The 19,517-nt window shown below is 32.1% G+C and overlaps 2 protein-coding genes across 2 annotated transcripts; one reads left to right on the top strand and one right to left on the bottom strand.

Annotated features, from left to right (window-relative positions):
* Positions 1-6,996: 6,996 nt before the first annotated feature.
* LOC105779310 (uncharacterized) lies at positions 6,997-8,389 on the bottom strand. Its single transcript, XM_052629222.1, has 2 exons — positions 7,178-8,389; positions 6,997-7,095 (listed from the first exon to the last, which is right to left on the bottom strand). The coding sequence occupies exons 1-2, from the start codon at positions 8,387-8,389 to the stop codon at positions 6,997-6,999; spliced, it is 1,311 nt and encodes a 436-aa protein (XP_052485182.1).
* Positions 8,390-15,461: 7,072 nt separating this feature from the next.
* Positions 15,462-16,866, top strand: LOC105779023 (uncharacterized). Its single transcript, XM_012602775.1, has 4 exons — positions 15,462-15,782; positions 15,876-16,021; positions 16,068-16,518; positions 16,711-16,866. The coding sequence occupies exons 1-4, from the start codon at positions 15,462-15,464 to the stop codon at positions 16,864-16,866; spliced, it is 1,074 nt and encodes a 357-aa protein (XP_012458229.1).
* Positions 16,867-19,517: the final 2,651 nt, after the last annotated feature.

Here is a 19,517-nt window from a genome sequence, read left to right as displayed (position 1 = left end):
CATAACCACTGTCAACTGGGGGCTTATTTATACTCCATCCTTTGACAAGATAACCTTTGTAAACTTGAAGCCCTAGTTATATTTCAATCCCAAACCGTATAATCACCGTCAATTGGGACCTTGAGTTGCAATGCGATCTGACTTCTTGGGTGATGGCTTTGTAGAATTTCAGCATAGTTTCTCAAATAAATTTTTTTCATCATATTCTTATAAATTAACCAATAAAAATCATATTTTCTAAAAAATAATTATAATAAAATATATGATTAAAGTTGTTTATAATTTTTAAAATATATATTTGGTAATAAATTATTTATCGATTTAAAATTTTGTTTGTGATATATTCTATTTAAAATGTGTTTTCTTACTCAATGCACAAGCTAATTGCATATATTTTTATTGGTAATAAATATTTTGTATTATTATGAGTAAGAATTTTTTTTAAATAATGTGATGATGTAGGTATATGATTAATGATTTTGACTCTTATAATTATTATTCTATTATTATTTATCATTAGTACAAATATAAATTTAAAATTAAGAAGTGTATAAATAATTTAAATAGTGTAAATAGCTTAAATACTTCATTGAAATTTTATATTTTTAAAGTAGAAATATTTTACATTATTCCTAATATATCATAAATGATATTTTAATTTAAAATTAGAGAATTAAATTTAAAAATAGGATAATATCGTTATTTACTGTATCAGTGTAACCCTTAAAATACAACATTTCATTTCAATAAAATGGGTAAAATATATATATGTTAATTATAAATTTTAAAAAATTTGAAAGTATCACAAAAGGAATTGTAAATACAAATAATAATATATTATATTGAATTAAAAATCTGTTAAGTAAAATTTATACCTTAAAATAATTTAAAAACATGACATTTATAAATGATTGGTTAAAAAATAATAATGGTAATGATATTTTTTATCAAAGTCAACGGTCCAACTCCAGATCAATGATTCTGATCTCTCCAATGCAAGTTGAGGAATCTGAAGTGATTGACCGCGGGACAATAAATAAATTATCTGATTTCATCTCGAATCTACCCGTCGAGCGTTTTTAGCTTGCGTTTTTCACTCTCTTACTCCAGCTGACAGGAAACGGTGCTCCCTCGTTTGTCGACGGTGGTTGAGGATCGAAGGGAAGAGCCGTCAACAGCTTTCTCTCAACGCCCAATCAGATCTACATCCTTTGATTCCTTCCATCTTCTTTCGCTTCGATGCCGTCACGAAACTTTGCTGTATTTATAGAGTTGTTGTTATGTTATTAAAATTTAAAGATAATTATTATTTAAATTTATAATTTATAATTTTAATAGATATATGATTATTGTTAGTAAAAGATAATTAGTGTTAAAATATTTTTTTCTCAAAAAAATTTAATAGGTAAAATATTTTTTATTCAAATTATCCTTTTTTTAATGTGATAATTATTTTTAAGTTTTTATGTTAAAATCAAATTTTAAATAGTTATCTAAAATTTAAAATTTTAGTGAAAAGATAAAGTACTTAAATTTCTTTTAAAAATATTATAATTAGTTTTTTTAAAATTTATGTAAATAATATAAATAATAAATAAATATTTGAGTTAAATCAAATAGATAATTCTTTTTAATAATTGATAAAAGTATTAAATAAAAATAGGAATTAAATGGAAAGAAAGTGAGAGAGCATCGCTTGACCAGCGGGTAGGGGTGAGCATTCGATCGAATCGAATCGAATCGAATCGAATCGAAAATTTTCGAGTTAATCGAGTTTTCGAATCTCATTTTATCATCCTAACTTTATTTGAAGTTTTCTCGAATCGAGTCGAGTGAGATGGAATTCGAATTGAATCGAATCGAATATATTTGTTCGAGTTAAATTTTAAAAAATAATTTTGGGTCCTTGTAACCATTGTCACCCATCGTAATAAAATTTGTCCACCTTAATCAAATTTTTATTAACTTTCATCACTTCATAATTTATTTATTAATTTTTATATACTTGGTTAGCTTCTTTGCTTGCTTATTTGTTTCAATTATCTTCAAATTCTTGTCACTATGTATTTTAGAATTAAAAATATATTAAATGTAAAAATATGATTTTTAATAAAAGTTATTTTAAAAATAAAATGTGAAATTGATACCAATATAAAATTTTAACACGAATATTTTATGGCATAATTAATAATTCAATTTTAATATAAATATTCAATATGACTAAACAATTTAATAATAAAAATAATATAAAATGTGAAATTTAATTTAATAATATAAATAGTAGGTATAAATAAAATTACTACTATTTATGTTTAGTGATTTTTTGGATAATTTTGATTTTTTATTTGAGAGTAAAGGGTGATAAGTAAAAGTTTAGGGGAAAAATAAAAAGTTTTGGGGAATAAAAATTTGAGGGAAAGTAAATAGGGGGAGTAAAATTTTGGAGGGAAAATATTAAAACAAAATTGGAGGGGGGAGGGTTTGGGATAGATGGGAGGTGGGATGGGAAGGGAATAAAAGTTTTAGGGGAAAAGTGGGAGGGAGTAAAAATTTTGGGGAAAAATAAAAGGTTTTGAGGGTTTTTGGGAGTAAAATTTTGAGAAAAAATAAATGGGAGAGTAAAATTTTGGTGGGAAATGGATTTTGGGTAGATTGAAGGGTTGGGAGGGGAGGGGAGTAAAAGTTTTGGGGGGAAAGTGGGAAGGAGTAAAAGTTTTGAGGGAAAAGTAAAAAGGTTTGGGAGTTTGGGGTAAAAATGTAAAATATTATAGTTTGATATTCGAATTATTCGAATTATTCGAGTTATTCAATTGAAAACTCAACTCGATTCGAACTCGAATTGAAAAAAATTGAGTTGATTCAATAACTCGATTAACTCGAATAACTCGATTCGTTTAACTCGAAATTCGAATTTTTTTTCGATTTTTTCGAGTCGAATCGAGTTTTGCTCACCCCTACCAGCGGGGGATGAAAAGGTCCTGCCCATTAAAATAGAAAATTTTTATTTAGGCTCCTTAAAATTTTAAATTTGTAATAGTAAAATGTACTTTATCCTTAAAATGATAAAAATTAATTTGATTTTTAAAATTATAAATTTATAGGCTATTGAAATAGTAAATTTATATTTTTATTATCGTAAAAATATACAATTTAATTTTATCTGTCCTAAAAATTTCCTACTTACTCCTCTGCACTTGACACAAATATAATGTATATATCTTGTTATATTATATATATATGATATCCGATTGAAAATATATTTATATTAAATATTGTAATTTTAAAAAATTAACTTAAAATTACATTATCAATTATATGTTTATAAATTATTAAATCAAATTATTTAATAAATTTTATTGTAAAATATCATAATGCTTATATATTAAATCATTCACGTGTAGATGTAGATAGAAAAAAATTAAAAATTATATGTTTATTTTTTTATAGATATTATGCTTTAAATTATACATATGATCGTAAATACTTACTAAAAATTTCACTGATTCCATTGAGGAAGACACAATTCTTTTAAAGAATTAGCCATGATATATCTCATCCATGCATAATATTATAAAAATGGATACAAATTTCTTACTGCCACTGAATATCAATAATAAGTTTGAAAAAGTATCTAAAATATCTAATTTGCATGGATGATATGAATATATAACAATATTTATCGGATGTTACATGTCATTGCTATAATATTTAACATGCAGCGTGGCAATTTCAATTATCATTAAGAATTTTTTAAATGGTTTTAAAATAAATTACATTTTAGTCATTTAATTTTTTGAAAATTTGTAGTCTAGTTACCTAACTTGAGAATATTTACAATTTGATCACCAAAATTTGCAAAATATTAATATTTTAATTTAACATAATTGATTTTTCATATTTCAATTAGAATTTGTCGGTTACTCATGTAGTTTAAAATAATTGATAAGTAGTTAAATTTATTTAGATGAAATAGTATCAAATAATTTAAGTAATTTTAATAGTTTTGATAACTAAAATTATTTATCCCAACTTTAAATTTAAAGAAAATAATTACAATATACAAAAAAGTTAACATATAATCTTAATTTTGTAAAAATAATAATGCTAACGTTAATTATATAAAATTTGAAATACTTATTTAAGTGTTATCTTAACATATTTTAATATAAATAATAAAAAGTAAAGAATTAATTTATTATAGTGAATATAAATTTTGTTGATAGTTTTTTTTCTTTTTAATAATAATCTTCACTTTTTGATAGAGTGCACTCAAACTCATGTCCTCGTATACTAGTTAATAGTGACAATGTCAATTGAACTAAAATTCAATCGACAATTATTGATAATTAAATTATTGTAAAAGTCATATTGATAATGGAGATCAAATATTAATACAATAATTTTTGAGAAACATAAAATGAACTTATAGTAGCATGTGAGCAATGATATATGCTAGAAGATGTAATACCACGTACCATTTAATGTCATTAATCTTTGAGGATTAGGTAACAAAATTTTATATTCTTGATGTTAATGCCAAAACTAATATTTCTAATAGTCGAATTTAAATATCTTAAACAATTGAATGATAATTTAGATAATTTATTCTAAAATTCATGCTTTTAAAATAATAGTATTTAATGAGCAACATAATAAGGAATTATTAATAGATAGTGATAAATCATTGTAAAGATGATATTATAGTACATGATTCACGGCATAAGAATAAATTATTGATTACATGCCATAATTTTTATAATACGAAAGTGTAATTATTCTTTTAAGTATTATAATATAATATTTCATTTAAAAATAATATTTAATTTATATTAAAATGGTTCTAAAACATTAGTTTTAGGCAAATAAAATAGTACCGATCATCGATTTTAAAAACACTAATATACTATTATACGTTTGTCCATATTTTATATATTTTTAATTAAATTAAATTATTTAAATATAATTAAATTTTTGAGGAAAAACATAAACAAACATGTTTTTTATATAATATAAATCATTATAGTTTTTCTTTCGAAATTCTAATAGTAATTTCTTTTGTAAGGCAAATAATTTTTGTTTATTAATTTTTAATTGTATTTTAAGTGAATTTTTAATCGAATACAAAAGTTTGGTAACACGTCAATTATAATTCCGGTTTTTCAATTTTCTGCTTATAATCTTTTATTTTAGTTTTTTCCATTTTAATTTTTTCTTATGCTTTTTATCAGTTTCTTTTTCAATTTTTAATTATTGATTTTAGCTTTTTCAAATCTCAATTTGCTTTCTTTTTCTTTTTTTTTTTTTTTTTGCATTTCATGGTTTTTCAAAATTTTAATTCCTTTAAATTATTTAATTAAAATTAAAGTAAATTAGAGAAGTTATTAGATATGTATGGGTGTATATAAAATTTATATTTATTTAAGAAGTATTTATTTAAAAGTGAAGATGTGACATTATTTTATTAGTATATAAAACTATAAATTTTAGAAACATCTTAATATAAATTTTTCTTATTTAACTCGTAAATTTATCAAGTAAATGCTTTTAAATTGAATTGTTTATTACTATATTAATTCATATTTAAATTTTAACTGAAACTTTTGTTAAATAAAATTATTAAGTAAAAATATTTATAATAACTTTCATTTAAGTTATCAATTATATATTTCCAAAATATTATATCAGATTAATTAATAAAATATGATTATACAATATTGCAATATTGATATGTCTAAATACAAAATACAAATAGAATAAAATTATATATTTATTTTCTGCTATATTTTAATTTTTTTGCTATTTGAATTTAAATTTAAATTTAAATTTTCATAGTAACGTTCAAGACTGTTTTTATACAAATTATTAAATTAATTTAGTATCCTGTGATCAAACTAATATATTATATAAATGCTTGTTAAGATTTCATAATTGTATAACATAAAATTTATCATTGTTAGAATTAAGTGACCGAATCCTTATTTAAATTAAATATAGTGGTAAAATAAAATAAAAGTAAAATTCCTATAAAATTATACTTCTTTTATTTTATTTTAGAAAAACCTTATTAAACTCCATCTATTTGATATTGATTAGAATAAGATGTTTCAATTTTACTACACTCCTATTAGAATATAGTTTTAGAAGCCTATAAATAGACATAGTCTACTCCTCTTGTAATTATTCGAATTCGTTTCTTCTCCTCTGCCCATAATTTTTTTCCCGAAAAGGTTTCCACGTAAAATCTGTGTATTCTTTATTTTTATTTCTCTTTTTTTTTTGTGATATATTGTCACTACCGACATTTCATTTTTACAATTATTAAATTGAATATCAAAGAATGACCGGTGGTTTAGTTTATTTTAGCTACATTATAAATTGAGAGGTACTATTGCTATTATTGTTGGAAGGTAATTTTAAGGTTGAGATATAGACTTTTAACCACTTGTTCCATTAAATTAGCCACTTTGATGATTAAATGCTTGAGTTTTGAGTTTCACTTTATCTTATACTTTAGTTTAGATTTATATTTATATTTTATTATCTCATAACCATATTTAAAATATTTTATAGTTAATAATTATATTATATAACTCGATTGGTAAGAGGACGTGAGTTCGAGTACATTGAAACGTATTATCCTCCTATTTAAGAGTTGGGATGGACTATAGATAGTTCTAATTATTCTGTAGAAAAAGCAAATATGATAATAAAGATTAATGTTAAAAAATAATTTATATTATATATAGATTTTAGAAAATGGATTAAGTTTTTGTTTACAGTTAATTAACATCTTTTAACATTGCAAAGTCTATTGAACCTAGCAATAGAAAGGTCTTAAAAGTATAAGATCTAAGTTAGGTAAATCTTACATTTGTTCATCATTATTATGCTTGCCAAGTATAAAACAAACCATAATGGAACTCTGAATCAAATTGAAGGGAAATGATATTATTATGAAAGCCAAAAACTTTGAATCAATTTTGCCATTTCTTCCTTTCAACTTCTTCCACCACTGAAAGCTATAGTACTTCTCTCATATTTTTGAGGTAAGCAACATTGGAAGGGGTTCCACCAGGATGAAAACTCTGATCTTCCCTGCAAATTAACATCATCATATCATGCATTAATCTTCACTTCACCCTTTTAAAAAAAACAAAAAGCAACTACTTGAACTTACATTTTCAGACACGTTCCTTGATTCATTTGACATATTCTTTCGATTCCTTTGCTCCTCCGAATGAGTGGAGTTTCGGTTTAAGAAAGCCTCACTCATCCTGCTATCAAAACTTTCCTTCTTAACATAAATAGTTCCTTGTTTTGTTGGTTCTAAGTTGCTTGTAATTCTATGAAGCATAATGTTATTCCTCTCATCTCTTGTTTCTTTAACTTTTTGGAGAGCTGTAGCATCGGAATGTTTAGACTCGCTTCTTCCCTGATTTGTATGATCTAAACCTGAATAAGATCCTGCCAAGTCAATCGAAAAACATCCGTCGCTGAACTGGTAACTCTGCGCGGTGCTCAAGTCCGACGAAAGCAGACTCGGAGAAATGCTAGCCATATCTGGTTTGGAACTTGATGATCCAAAGTGTTCATCCTGCCCATTTCCTGTTGTAAGTTTTCTTTTAGGACTATGCAATCTCTCATCCCATCCAACTACTGTTTTAATACCATTTTCTTGTACTGTGTTGTCACTCATGTTCCTAGTGACACCCAGAGATACCAATTGCATCAGTTCAGTGCCCTCGTTGACATAATCTTCTCTTTGTTTCGTTTCCATTAGCAATGCCGAAGAATGCTTTGTCTTTCTCATCGAAGAGTTCGGTAATGGTGGGGTTGGATGCCGAAAAGATTGTGTTATGTGATTGGAAATGGCACAAGCTAGATGTGCATCAAACTCACAAATTTGACATCTATAAAGCCACCCATTATAGCAAGCCAATTTTTTGCATATGTCACATTGCAAATCACTAGGAGATGAAAATTCTAGTTTCAATGTATGAAGGTGGGAAGTGATGGATACTGAAAGTGGCAATGCTGAGCATAAGATATGGTAGCAAATGCAACAATCTGCACAGTTGTAGTAGAACCCATTGACACCATGTCCGCAAGCGTTGCACTCGAATGTTCTGTTGCTCGACAAAGGCACAACATTGAGGGTTAAAAGGTGATCGGGGTGGCTCGGATGTCGAGTTTTCCTTGGCATATTGTAGCACACTTGGTGAAGGTAGGAAGGGCAGGTTTTGCAGGTGTAATAGCCTTTAGCTGGCAATATACTCAGCTTGCAACCGGAACAGAAAATATTCCTGGACGAAATCGAACTGGTAGTGCGTACCATTGGATGGTGATGGCTGAAATGGTGATACAGAGGCTCCTCCTGAAGAGCTTCCATCTCTAGTACTTGTTAATTAAACAAATTTTTGCTTTCTAATTCTATCTATAACTTGTCTAAGAGTGCGCATTAAGGGGAGCTGTCAGATTGATCAAGATTGAGGGAAAAACTGAAGAAATTGTTTCTAAATGGATTGGAAAAGTTCCTCTCTTCCTTAATGTGTTTTCTCAATTTGTTTATTAATGGAACTTGTGCCGGCCATGGCCACAAACAACAGGTTATTGATTACAAGATTTTTAGTTTTCATCTATTATGTCTTGTCTGGATTCAGAACTTACTATCTGGCAATGTCACAAGCCGGCCTGTATATATCCACTGTGTTTTTGTTTGAAATATTTATGTCCGATATTCATGTCATATAAGATGTCACCTCCAAAAATCTTTTAAATACATAAAAAGAAAATCATACCCATTAACACGTGCTATCCAATATTTTGTATATATAGATAATGTATTGACACTGGAATATTCCAAGTTCTCTTGTAAATGCTGATGTTTGTATCTAAATCCAAGGAACATAAAACTTAGAGCCACAAAAAAGTTAAAAAGAAAAAGAATTTTGGATTGAAATTAAGTTATATGTTTTTATAATAGTAAAATTGTAATTTTTATTTTTAATAGTATATATCTTTATAGTTTATAAAAAATTAATGTTAAACTTTGGCCTGCAATGCAACATGGAACCAGCAGCTAGCTCACAACAAGATCAGCAACAACAAAGCAGCTTGAAGTGCAGCATTGAAGCTGAACCGAATGCAACAATAGCTTGGTCCATTTTGTTTCAATGTAATTTTGCTTAGTTTACTTGTGACTTATGCAAGTAAGTTGGTAGGCTTGATCTTTGATGTAATGGCTGTTATGTCAGCTCCTTTTGTGTGTAATTCAAGTTATTAATTAGTCATATATTAGTGGGAGCAGTTGGCTGGGAGCAGTTAAGCTTGTAACTTATGTATATTTTCAATTTTTGAATGAAAAATAGTAGTTCTTCAGTTACAATTTTTGGCTGCTATTTTTATTTCCTTTTTGCTTCGATTTCATTGCTTTTGTTTTTTTGTTTTTGCTTTTGTTTTAATGCCAATGTTCCAACAAATGGTAATCAGAGCCTGTCATCTTTGAGGGCCTCTGTTGTTGGTCATGTTTTTCAGTCAAAACAAAGCTTAAAAAAGAGAAATCGAAGCCTTTTAACTTGGTTCAACAAGATGAGTTTCACACCACCTCGACCACCTGTGTTTACTGGAGAGAACTGCTACATTTGGGTAGTCAAGATGAAAACTTACCTTCAGGCGCACGATCTGTGGAATGTGATTGAAAATGACATAGAACCACCTCCATTGAGGGCCAATCCCACTGTTGCTCAGATGAGGCAACATAGTGAAGAATGCTCCAAGAAGCATAAGGCAATGTCCTGCTTGCAGAATGGAGTATCAGATGTAATCTTCACTAGGATAATGGCCTGTGATTCACCTAAACAGACATGGGAGAAGTTGAAGGAGAAGTTCATGGGGTCAGACAAAACAAGGCAGTAGCAAGTAATCAATCTCAGGAGAGACTTTGATATGGGATGTGCGCGGACCAAGATCGAGTTGCCAAGTCACGAGGAACTCCTATGAAAAGCTTTAAACAATCAGATCTGAAAAGAGGCAGAAAATTAAAACTTAAAAATTTCCAGATCTGAAATAAGAACCCTAGAACAGCAAGAGATAATCAAGAATTGAAACACTTATTAAAGGGGTTTCTTGAAACCAAGAACACGAAAACAATCTCCAATATTGCTTCTCAGCAAGCCGAATCTGTCAAGAAACAACCAAAACAGCAAGCAAATTAAACGATCAGATTTTAATAGAATTCTAAGGGCTATTGCGATAAGAAGAAAAGAGAGAACTTGATGGAATAAGACGGCTCTTTGAAACCCCAAAGAAGATTGCGATCTGCCCAATTGAACAACAAGAAAGTTTTCCCCAAATTACAGCAATCGAATGCACCCAAGAAGATTAAAGATGAATAGGCAAGAACCCTAGAAATTGAGGATTTTGACCGATTCTTTGCTGCCACAAGAGGAGTATTATTCAATTCTTTAAGATGGAAGAGGGCTGGAAACACAAAAAGAACAGCAAATAAATTAGATAAAGATTCGGCACAAGTAGATATAAAGAAGAGAAATTGAACAGCAAGAAATTAAATTAAAAGTCCTAAGAAGCCTTGAAATCCCAAAAGATTTCACAACTCCCTTCAAACGACTCTAATCTCCCATCCAAAGAATATCTATGGCAAGACGAAGGTTGAAGATGGCTCCCACAATCAAAAGATTGTTAAAACAACTTCTAAAGAAAACTCAAGAGACAATTCTTGGAGAAAAACTCAAAGAGAATTCTGCACTTAAACAAATCTGAAATTTTTGATCTAATTGAGAAGTGAATACAAGGGGTGGCTGGCCATCATTTAAATAGGCCTCATACTAATCCTAATCTCATTAGGAAACTTAAAAAATTAACCCTAATTAATAAAATAATAAAGGAATTTCGGCCAGGCACTTAAATGGACTATTTTGGGCCGAATTTAACATGTAATATTCCTAGAGCCTAAAAAATTAAATTAAGAATTAAAATGTTTACAAATTGCGCCCTTTGACATTTTGGCCTGATTTTCAACTAAGTATGTATGGATTTCTTGATTTGGCTTGGAATCTTCTTATTGGGCCTTGCCTTCAAGAATTTGGGCTTGTGATCCATCTCCTACCGAAATTGGGTCGTTGATGCTCGTAACAGAGATCCAATGCGTTTTAGCTACAAGATTCGGTTTCTTGGACCAAGATTTCCAAGATTTGAAATCTTGATTTTCTTGATTCTTGAAATCGCTCCAAACAGCAAAATTGGGCCAAGATTCGGTTTCTTGATTTTCTTGAAAACAAGAAAGTGAATCTTGATTTTCTCGTTCCTTCGTGTACGCATCTAAGGCCTTGATAACAAACTCCTGAATGGTCCAATTTAGTTTGGAACGCATTTGTCGGGCCTTTGATCTCGTTATTGGGCCTTGTGGTAATTTGAGCCCATCACGTTCTTGAACTTTGATTGGGCCTTTGTGACTCGTATCATTCCCCCTTCCTCAAAAAGTTTCGTCCTCGAATCTGAAAAATCAAATGGGGACAAGTCAGCCACATTAAAAGTAGAACTTACATTGTACTCACCAGGTAGATCAATTTTATAGGCATTGTCGTTGATCCACTCGAGTACTTGGAAAGGCCCATCGCCCCTTGGGTCCAACTTGGTCTTTCTTTTTGTAAGAAATCGTTCTTTCCTTAAATGGACCCAAACCCAATCTCCAGGTTCTAGTACAACCCGTTTGCGCCCCTTGTTTGCTTTGTTGGTGTTGGCATCATTTGTTTTGGCTATTCGTTGCCTAGCCTTCTCATGTAAGGATTTCACCAACTCAGTTTTCTGTTAGCCATCTAAATTAATAATATGTTCAAGAGGTAGTGGCGCAAGATCAAGTACTGTTAGTGGGTTAAAACCATAAACAAGTTCAAATGGAGAATAACCAGTTGTAGAATGAATAGATCTATTATATGCAAATTCAACAAATGGTAGGCATTCTTTCCAATTTCTAATGTTCTTTCCCACAACAGATCGTAATAAAGTCCCTAAGATCCGATTAACTACTTCAGTTTGGCCATCAGTTTGGGGGTGACATGTAGTAGAATAAAGTAATTTAGTACCAAGCTTACCCCACAATACCTTCCAAAAGTGGCTAAGGAATTTGACATCTCTATCAGAAACAATTGTTTTAGGGATGCCATGAAGTCTTACCACCTCTTTAAAGAATAAGTTTGCCACATGTGTAGCATCATCTGTTTTGTGACAAGAAATAAAATGTGTCATCTTTGAAAACCTGTCAACAACAACAAATATACTATCTCTTCCTTTCTTAGTTCGAGGCAAACCTAGAATAAAATCCATGGATAAATCTACCCAAGGTGAAGTAGGAATCGGTAAAGGAGTGTAAAGGCCATGAGGCATTACCTTAGATTTTGCTTGTTTACATGTAATGCACTTGGAACATACCTTTTCCACATCCTTCTTTATATGTGGCCAATGAAAGTGTTCTTGCAAGATATCTAGTGTTTTGGCGACTCCAAAATGTCCCATTAAACCCCCACTATGGGCCTTATGAATCAATAAGTCTCTCATGGAACACTTTGGTATGCATAACCTAGTCATACGAAAAAGAAAACCATCTACAATATAAAAATTTTCAAAAGTAGTATGTCCACAATTCTTATAGATATGGCCGAAATCAGTATCATCATCATATAATTCTTTAATATGTTCAAACCCTAAGACTTTAGCATTCAATGTAATTATTAAAGTATATCGTCTAGACAAAGCATCTGCAACTACATTATCTTTACCTGTTTTATATTTAATCACATAAGGGAATGTTTCAATGAATTCTACCCATCGGGCATGTCGTTTACTCAACTTACCTTGTCCCTTTAACCATTTAAGGGATTCATGATCTGTATGTATGACAAACTCATTAGGCAGCAAATAATGTTGCCATACTTGAAGTGCACGAACCAATGCCAATAATTCTTTGTCATAAGTCGAGTAGTTTAACTGTGCACCATTCAATTTCTTACTAAAATAAGCAATAGGTTGCTTATCTTGCATTAAAATGGCGCCAATTCCAATTCCTGAAGCATCATATTCAAGCTCAAAAGTATTAGAAAAATCAGGTAATTTGAGAATAGGAGCAGAACATAACTTATTTTTTAAGGTCTGAATTCTTGGGTTTCACCCCATTTGAAACCCACTGATTTCTTTATAACTTCTGTCAATGGGGCAGCAATAGTAGAGAAATCTTTCACAAATCGTCTATAAAAACTAGCTAAACCATGGAAAGATCTCACCTAAGTTACCGATTTAGGAGTCAGCCACTCCTTGATTGCCTTGACTTTGTCCTCATCGACATGAATACCTTGAGCACTAACTATGAAACCTAAGAATATTAGTTTATCACAACAGAATGTGCATTTATCAAGGTTGGCAAATAATTTTTCAGCTCGTAGAATATCCAAAACGGTTCTAACATGGAAAACATGATCATCTAATGACTTGGAGTAAATTAAAATATCATCAAGTAAACTACTACAAATTTACCCAAGTGAAGCCTTAAAACATGATTCATTAATCTCATAAATGTACTAGGTGCATTAGTAAGGCCGAAAGGCATAACTAACCATTCATACAATCCAAATTTTGTTTTAAAGGCTGTTTTCCATTCATCCCCTTCCCTCATTCGAATTTGATGATAACCGCTTTTTAAATCAAATTTAGTAATTATGATTGAACCATGTAATTCATCAAGCATATCATCAAGTCTAGGAATTGGGTGTCAATACTTTACCGTTATTTTGTTGATTGGATGGCAATCAACACACATTCGATACGTACCATCTTTCTTTGGTACCAATAAGACAGGAACGGCACAAGGACTTAGGCTCTCACGAATGTACCCTTTTTCTAGTAACTCCTCAACTTGCCTTTGCAATTCCTTTGTCTCCTTGAGATTGCATCTATAGGCTGGTCGACTTGGGATTGATGCTCCGGGTACTAAGTCAATTTGATGTTCTATCCCTCGTAAAGGTGGTAAACCTTTAGGGGCCTCACTAAAAACATCCTCATAATCCTGCAAAAGAGACTGAAACATACTAGGCAAATTTTCGTTAACGTTAGATAAAGATAAATAATTTTGCCTAAACCTCACGAGGATACAAGGCTGTTTATTGAGTAGGGATCTCCTCACATCTTTTTTTGTGGCCAAAAAATTTTTTCCGCTCATTTTACCACTTGTGGATTCACTCACCTTTGGGCTTTTTAAATTTGGACTTTTTCCACTACTAGCCTCTTTTCTCTCTGTCTTTTGTACTTGTCCTTTCTCCCTTACCCCCTCACAAAATTTCATCATCTTCAATTGATCTTTATATACATCAGTGGGATTTAAAGGAGCAAAAGTGAATTTCCTACCTTTAAACACAAGGGAGTATCGATTAAGTTTACCTTGGTGTGTAACATCGTGATCAAATTGAACAGCAATAAAATAAATTAAAAGTCCTAAGAAGCCTTGAAATCCCAAAAGATTTCACAACTCCCTTCAAAAGGCTCTAATCTCCCCTCCAAAGAATATCTATGGCAAGAAGAAGGTTGAAGATGGCTCCCACAATCAAAAGACTGTTAAAACAACTTCTAAATAAAACTCAAGAGACAATTCTTGGAGAAAAACTCAAAGAGAATTCTGCACTTAAACAAATCTGAAATTTTTGATCTAATTGAGAAGTGAATACAAGGGGTGGCCGGCCATCGTTTAAATAGGCCTCATACTAATCCTAATCTCATTAGGAAACTTAAAAAATTAACCCTAATTAATAAAATAATAAAGGAATTTCGACCAGGCACTTAAATGGACTGTTTTGATCCGAATTTAACATGTAATATTCCTAGAGCCTAAAAAATTAAATTAACAATTAAAATGTTTACAAATTGGGCCCTTTGACATTTTGGCCTGATTTTCAACTAAGTATGTATGAATTTCTTGGTTGGGCTTGGAATATTCTTATTGGGTCTTGCCTTCAAGAATTTGGGCTTGTGATCCATCTTCTACCGAAATTGTGTCATTGATGCTCGTAACGGAGATCCAATGCATCTTAGCTGCAAGATTCAGTTTCTTGGACCAAGATTTCCAAGATTTGAAATCTTGATTTTCTTGATTCTTGAAATCGCTCCAAACAGCAAAATTGGGCCAAGATTCGGTTTCTTGATTTTCTTGAAAACAAGAAAGTGAATCTTGATTTTCTCGTTCCTTCGTGTATGCATCTAAGGCCTTCCTAACGAACTCCTGAATGGTCCCATTTAGTTTGGAACGCATTTGTCGGGCCTTTGATCTCGTTATTGGGCCTTGTGGTAATTTGAGCCCATCACGTTCTTAAACTTGGATTGGGCCTTTGTGACTCGTATCAGACTTTGAGAATTTGAAGATGAAAGAGTCTGAGACCATTAAGTAGTACTCTGACAGAATCATGACCACTGTTAACAGCATAAGGCTCCTTAGAGAGAACTTTAGTGAGAGTAGAGTGGTTGAAAAAGTCATCACTACTCTCCCTGAGAAATTCGAGTTAAAGATTTCATCACTTGAGGACTCGAGAGATTTGTCAGCCATTTCACTATCTGAATTGATCAACTCTTTGTATGCACTTGAGCAAAGGAGAGGAAATACGCAGGAAGATCATCCTGAAGGTGCTTTCCAAGCAAGGGCCAATGAAGGCTCTAGTTCAAATCAGAAAGGCAATAAGCCTTGGCACAACAGAAGGGAAAAACCAAGGAAAAAAGAAGGCAAAAGAGTATTTCCACCATGCATTCACTGCAAGAAGACCACACATTCAGAAAGATATTGTTGATATAGGCTAGTCATTCAATGCAGAAGATGTAAACAGTTTGGTCATGTTAAGAAAGTGTGCAAAGGCAAAGGAAAGGAAGCTACTCAGCAACAGGCTCAAGCTGCTGAGGACCTTCGAGCTCAGGAGGAGCATGTTTTTACAGCCTCCTGTTTTGCTAGCACAAGTAGAGTCAGAAGTGACTGGTTAGTGGACAGTGGCTGCTCACACCACATGGCATTTGATGAGAAGCTGTTTAAAGATCTTGACAAAAGTTTTGCTTCAAAAAATCAGAATTGGAGATGGGAACCTGATTGAAGCCAAAGGCAAAGGCAATGTGATGATCAACACTTGTTCGGGTAACAAAATAATTTCTAATGTGCTTTTTGTGCCTGACATAGACCAGAACCTACTTAGTGTTGGTCAATTAGTGGAAAAAGCATACACTTTGGTCTTTAGAAATGGTTCTTGCATTGTCGAAGACTCACTTGGTCATGAGTTAGTCACAGTAGCCCTAACTGATAGGTGTTTCATGCTGGATGTGAGTCAAATTGAGAGAAAGGCTTACACTAGTCTTGCTGATAGCACTGGTCTTTGGCATAAGAGACTAGGACATGCCAACTTCAAATCACTTGATCTATTACACAGGCTAAACTTGGTTGATAACATGTCCAAGGTTGAAGTCAATAATACTGTTTGTGAAGTTTGTCAGCTTGGTAAGCAAGCTAGATTGCCTTTTCCAGCAAACAATGCATGAAAAGCTCGAGAGAAGCTCGAATTGGTACATTCTGATGTCTATGGACTAATGAAGACCCCTTCACTAAATGGCAGTAAGTACTTTGTGCTATTTATAGATGATTTAACCATATTTTGTTGGGTTTACTTTTTGAAACAGAAGTCAGAAGTGTTTGAGGCTTTTGGAAAATTCAAAGCCTTAGTTGAGAATCAAGCAGGCTGCAAGATTAAAACTTTGAGGACAGATAATGGCACTGAATACTTGTCTGAAAGATTTCAGAAGCTATGTGAGCAGGCTGGGATCCATCATCAGTGAACTACAGTGTATACTCCTCAACAAAATGGGGTATGTGAGAGGAAGAACAGGACAGTGATGAATGTGACTAGGTGTCTGTTATTTCAAAGCAAACTTCCAAGTATATTTTGGGTTGAGGGTGCCAATACCTCAGTGTATTTGCTCAATAAATTGCCAACTCGAGCTGTCAAGGATAAGACTCCTTTTGAAGCATGGCATGGACTCAAGCCAGTGGTATCACACTTAAAAGTGTTTGGTTGTGTCTGTTATGCTCACATTCCAGTTGAAAAGAGAACCAAGCTTGAAAACAGGGTTGTTCCAGGGATCTTTGTTGGCTATAGTAGTACTAAGAAAGGCTATAGGGTGTTTGATCCTTCAACAAAGAAAATTTTGGTGAGCAGGGATGTGAGATTTGATGAAGAGAAGGTTTGGAGCTAGAATGGTGCTGAAGCAAGCTTAATTGAAGAGGATCAGTTGGACTTTGTTATTGAATCTACAGAAGAGGGACCAAATAATGAAGCTGTTGATGATGCTCCTGTAAAAGGTACCATAACCATTGCTGACATTTACCAAAGGTGCAATATTGCAGCAGTTGAGCCCACTGACTATGAAGAAGCTACCAAAGGTAAATACTGGAAGAAGGCAATGGAAGCAGAATTGGAGATGATTAATAAAAATCAGACTTGGGAATTGGTGAACAGGCCTAATCACAAGAAGATCATTGGTGTTAAATGGGTGTTTAGGGCCAAATACAATGTTGATGGCTCATTGAACAAGCACAAGGCAAGGCTTGTGGTGAAAGGCTATAGTCAGTAGTATGGGATCGATTTCATGGAGACATTTGCTCCAGTGGCAAGGCTGGACACAATCAAACTTCTGTTTGCTTTAGCTACTCAAAGCAATGGAAAATTCACCAGTTAGATGTCAAGTCAGCATTTCTAAATGGTTTCCTCAAGGAAGAGATTTTCATCGAGCAACCTGAAGGATTCAAAGCTGTAGGAGAGGAAGACAAAGTGTACAGATTGAGAAAGGCACTTTATGGCCTGAAGCAGGCACCAAGGGCCTGGTATGACAAGGTTGACACATACCTGTCAAGGATTGGGTTTGAGAAAAGTGTTAGTGAAGCTACATTTTATGTGAAGAGGTCAGAATGTGAGACATTATTAATTGTTTCTCTTTATGTGGATGATTTGCTTGTGACTAGAAGCAAGAGTGAGCTCATTGATGAATTCAAAGTTCAAATGCAGGAAGTGTTTGAAATGACAGACTTGGGAGTCATGACATACTTCCTTGGCATGGAAGTGCATCAATCTGATCAAGGCATATTCATCAGCCAACATGTTTTTGCTTTGAAAATTCTCAATAAATTCTGTATGCAGAACTGCAAAATAGTTAGCACACATGTGGCTTAAGAGGAGAAGCTGACCAGTAGTGGAGATCAGGAAAGGGTTGATGAGAAGCAATATCGAAGCCTGGTAGGCTGTCTACTCTATCTAACAGCAACTAGACCTGATATCATGTTTGGTGTTAGTCTTTTATCAAGGTTTATGCATTGCTGTGATGTGGTTCATTTCAAAGCAGCAAAAAGGATCCTTATATATGTTAAAGGAACCTTAAATTATGGAGTTAAGTTTGAGAAAGCAAGGGAGCTGAAGCTAGAAGGATATTCAGATAGTGATTGGGCTGGTTCTGTTGATGACATGAAAAGCACCTCTGGTTACTTTTTTACACTTGGATCAAGTGTTTTTTGCTGGAGTTCAAAGAAGCAACAAATTGTTGCTCAGTCCACAGCTGAAGTAGAGTACATTGCAGCTGCTGCAGCTGTTAATCAAGCCATATGGCTCAGGAAGCTCCTACATGATCTCAATGAAGATCAAGCTAAAGAAACTGAGATTTGGGTAGATAATCAATTTATGGTTAGACAAAACACTTTAAGATCAAATTCCATTTTTTTCAAGAAGCTGAACAATCGAAGGAAGTCAGCCTTGTTCATTGTAGCTTAGAAGCTCAATTGGCTGATATACTGACCAAGCCATTGGGAGCTACTAGATTTGAAATTTTGAGAAGAGCAATTGGTGTTTGTTGCATACAGTCCAAGGAGGAGTGTTAAACTTTGGCCTGCAATGCAACATGGAACTAGCAGCTAGCTCACAATAAGATCAAGAACAAAGAAAAGCGACTTGAAGTGCGACATTGAAGTGAACCAATGCAACAAAGAGCTTGGTCCATTTTGTTTCAATGTAATTTTGCTTAGTTTACTTGTGACTTATGCAAGTAAGTTGGTAGGATTGATCTTTGATGTAATGGTTGTTATGTCAGCTCCTTTTGTGTGTAATTCAAGTTATTAATGAGTCATGTATTAGTGGGAGCAGTTAAGCCATTAGGTAACTATCAAGTTAAGCTTGTAACTTATGTATATTTTCAATTTTTGAATGAAAAATAATAGTTCTTCAGTTACAATTTTTGACTGTTGTTTTTCTTTCCTTTTTGCTTCGATTTCATTGCTTTTGTTTTACTATTTTTGCTTTGTTTTAATGCCAATGTTCCAACAATTAAATCAAAAATTTTATCTTTTAAAAGGTGTAAATGTAGTTTAAAATTTTATAAGTTATAAAAATTTCTGGAATTATCCATATTAAGGGTAGTAGGATTATCAAGAAATTTAGTGGGGC

This window comes from Gossypium raimondii, chromosome 4, assembly GCF_025698545.1.
Source record: "Gossypium raimondii isolate GPD5lz chromosome 4, ASM2569854v1, whole genome shotgun sequence".
Lineage (NCBI taxonomy): Eukaryota > Viridiplantae > Streptophyta > Magnoliopsida > Malvales > Malvaceae > Gossypium > Gossypium raimondii.
This window is presented reverse-complemented; position numbering and strand designations above follow the sequence as displayed.

Coding starts and splice junctions, on each gene's coding strand:
- LOC105779310 (XM_052629222.1), bottom strand. CDS start 8,389: ATGGAAGCTCTTCAGGAGGAGCCTCTGTATCACCATTTCAGCCATCAC. Junction 7,096..7,177: donor CAAGGAACGTGTCTGAAAAT/GTAAGTTCAAGT, acceptor GTTAATTTGCAG/GGAAGATCAGAGTTTTCATC.
- LOC105779023 (XM_012602775.1), top strand. CDS start 15,462: ATGACCACTGTTAACAGCATAAGGCTCCTTAGAGAGAACTTTAGTGAG. Junction 15,783..15,875: donor GGAAAAAAGAAGGCAAAAGA/GTATTTCCACCA, acceptor AGATGTAAACAG/TTTGGTCATGTTAAGAAAGT. Junction 16,519..16,710: donor TCAATAATACTGTTTGTGAA/GTTTGTCAGCTT, acceptor TTTTTGAAACAG/AAGTCAGAAGTGTTTGAGGC.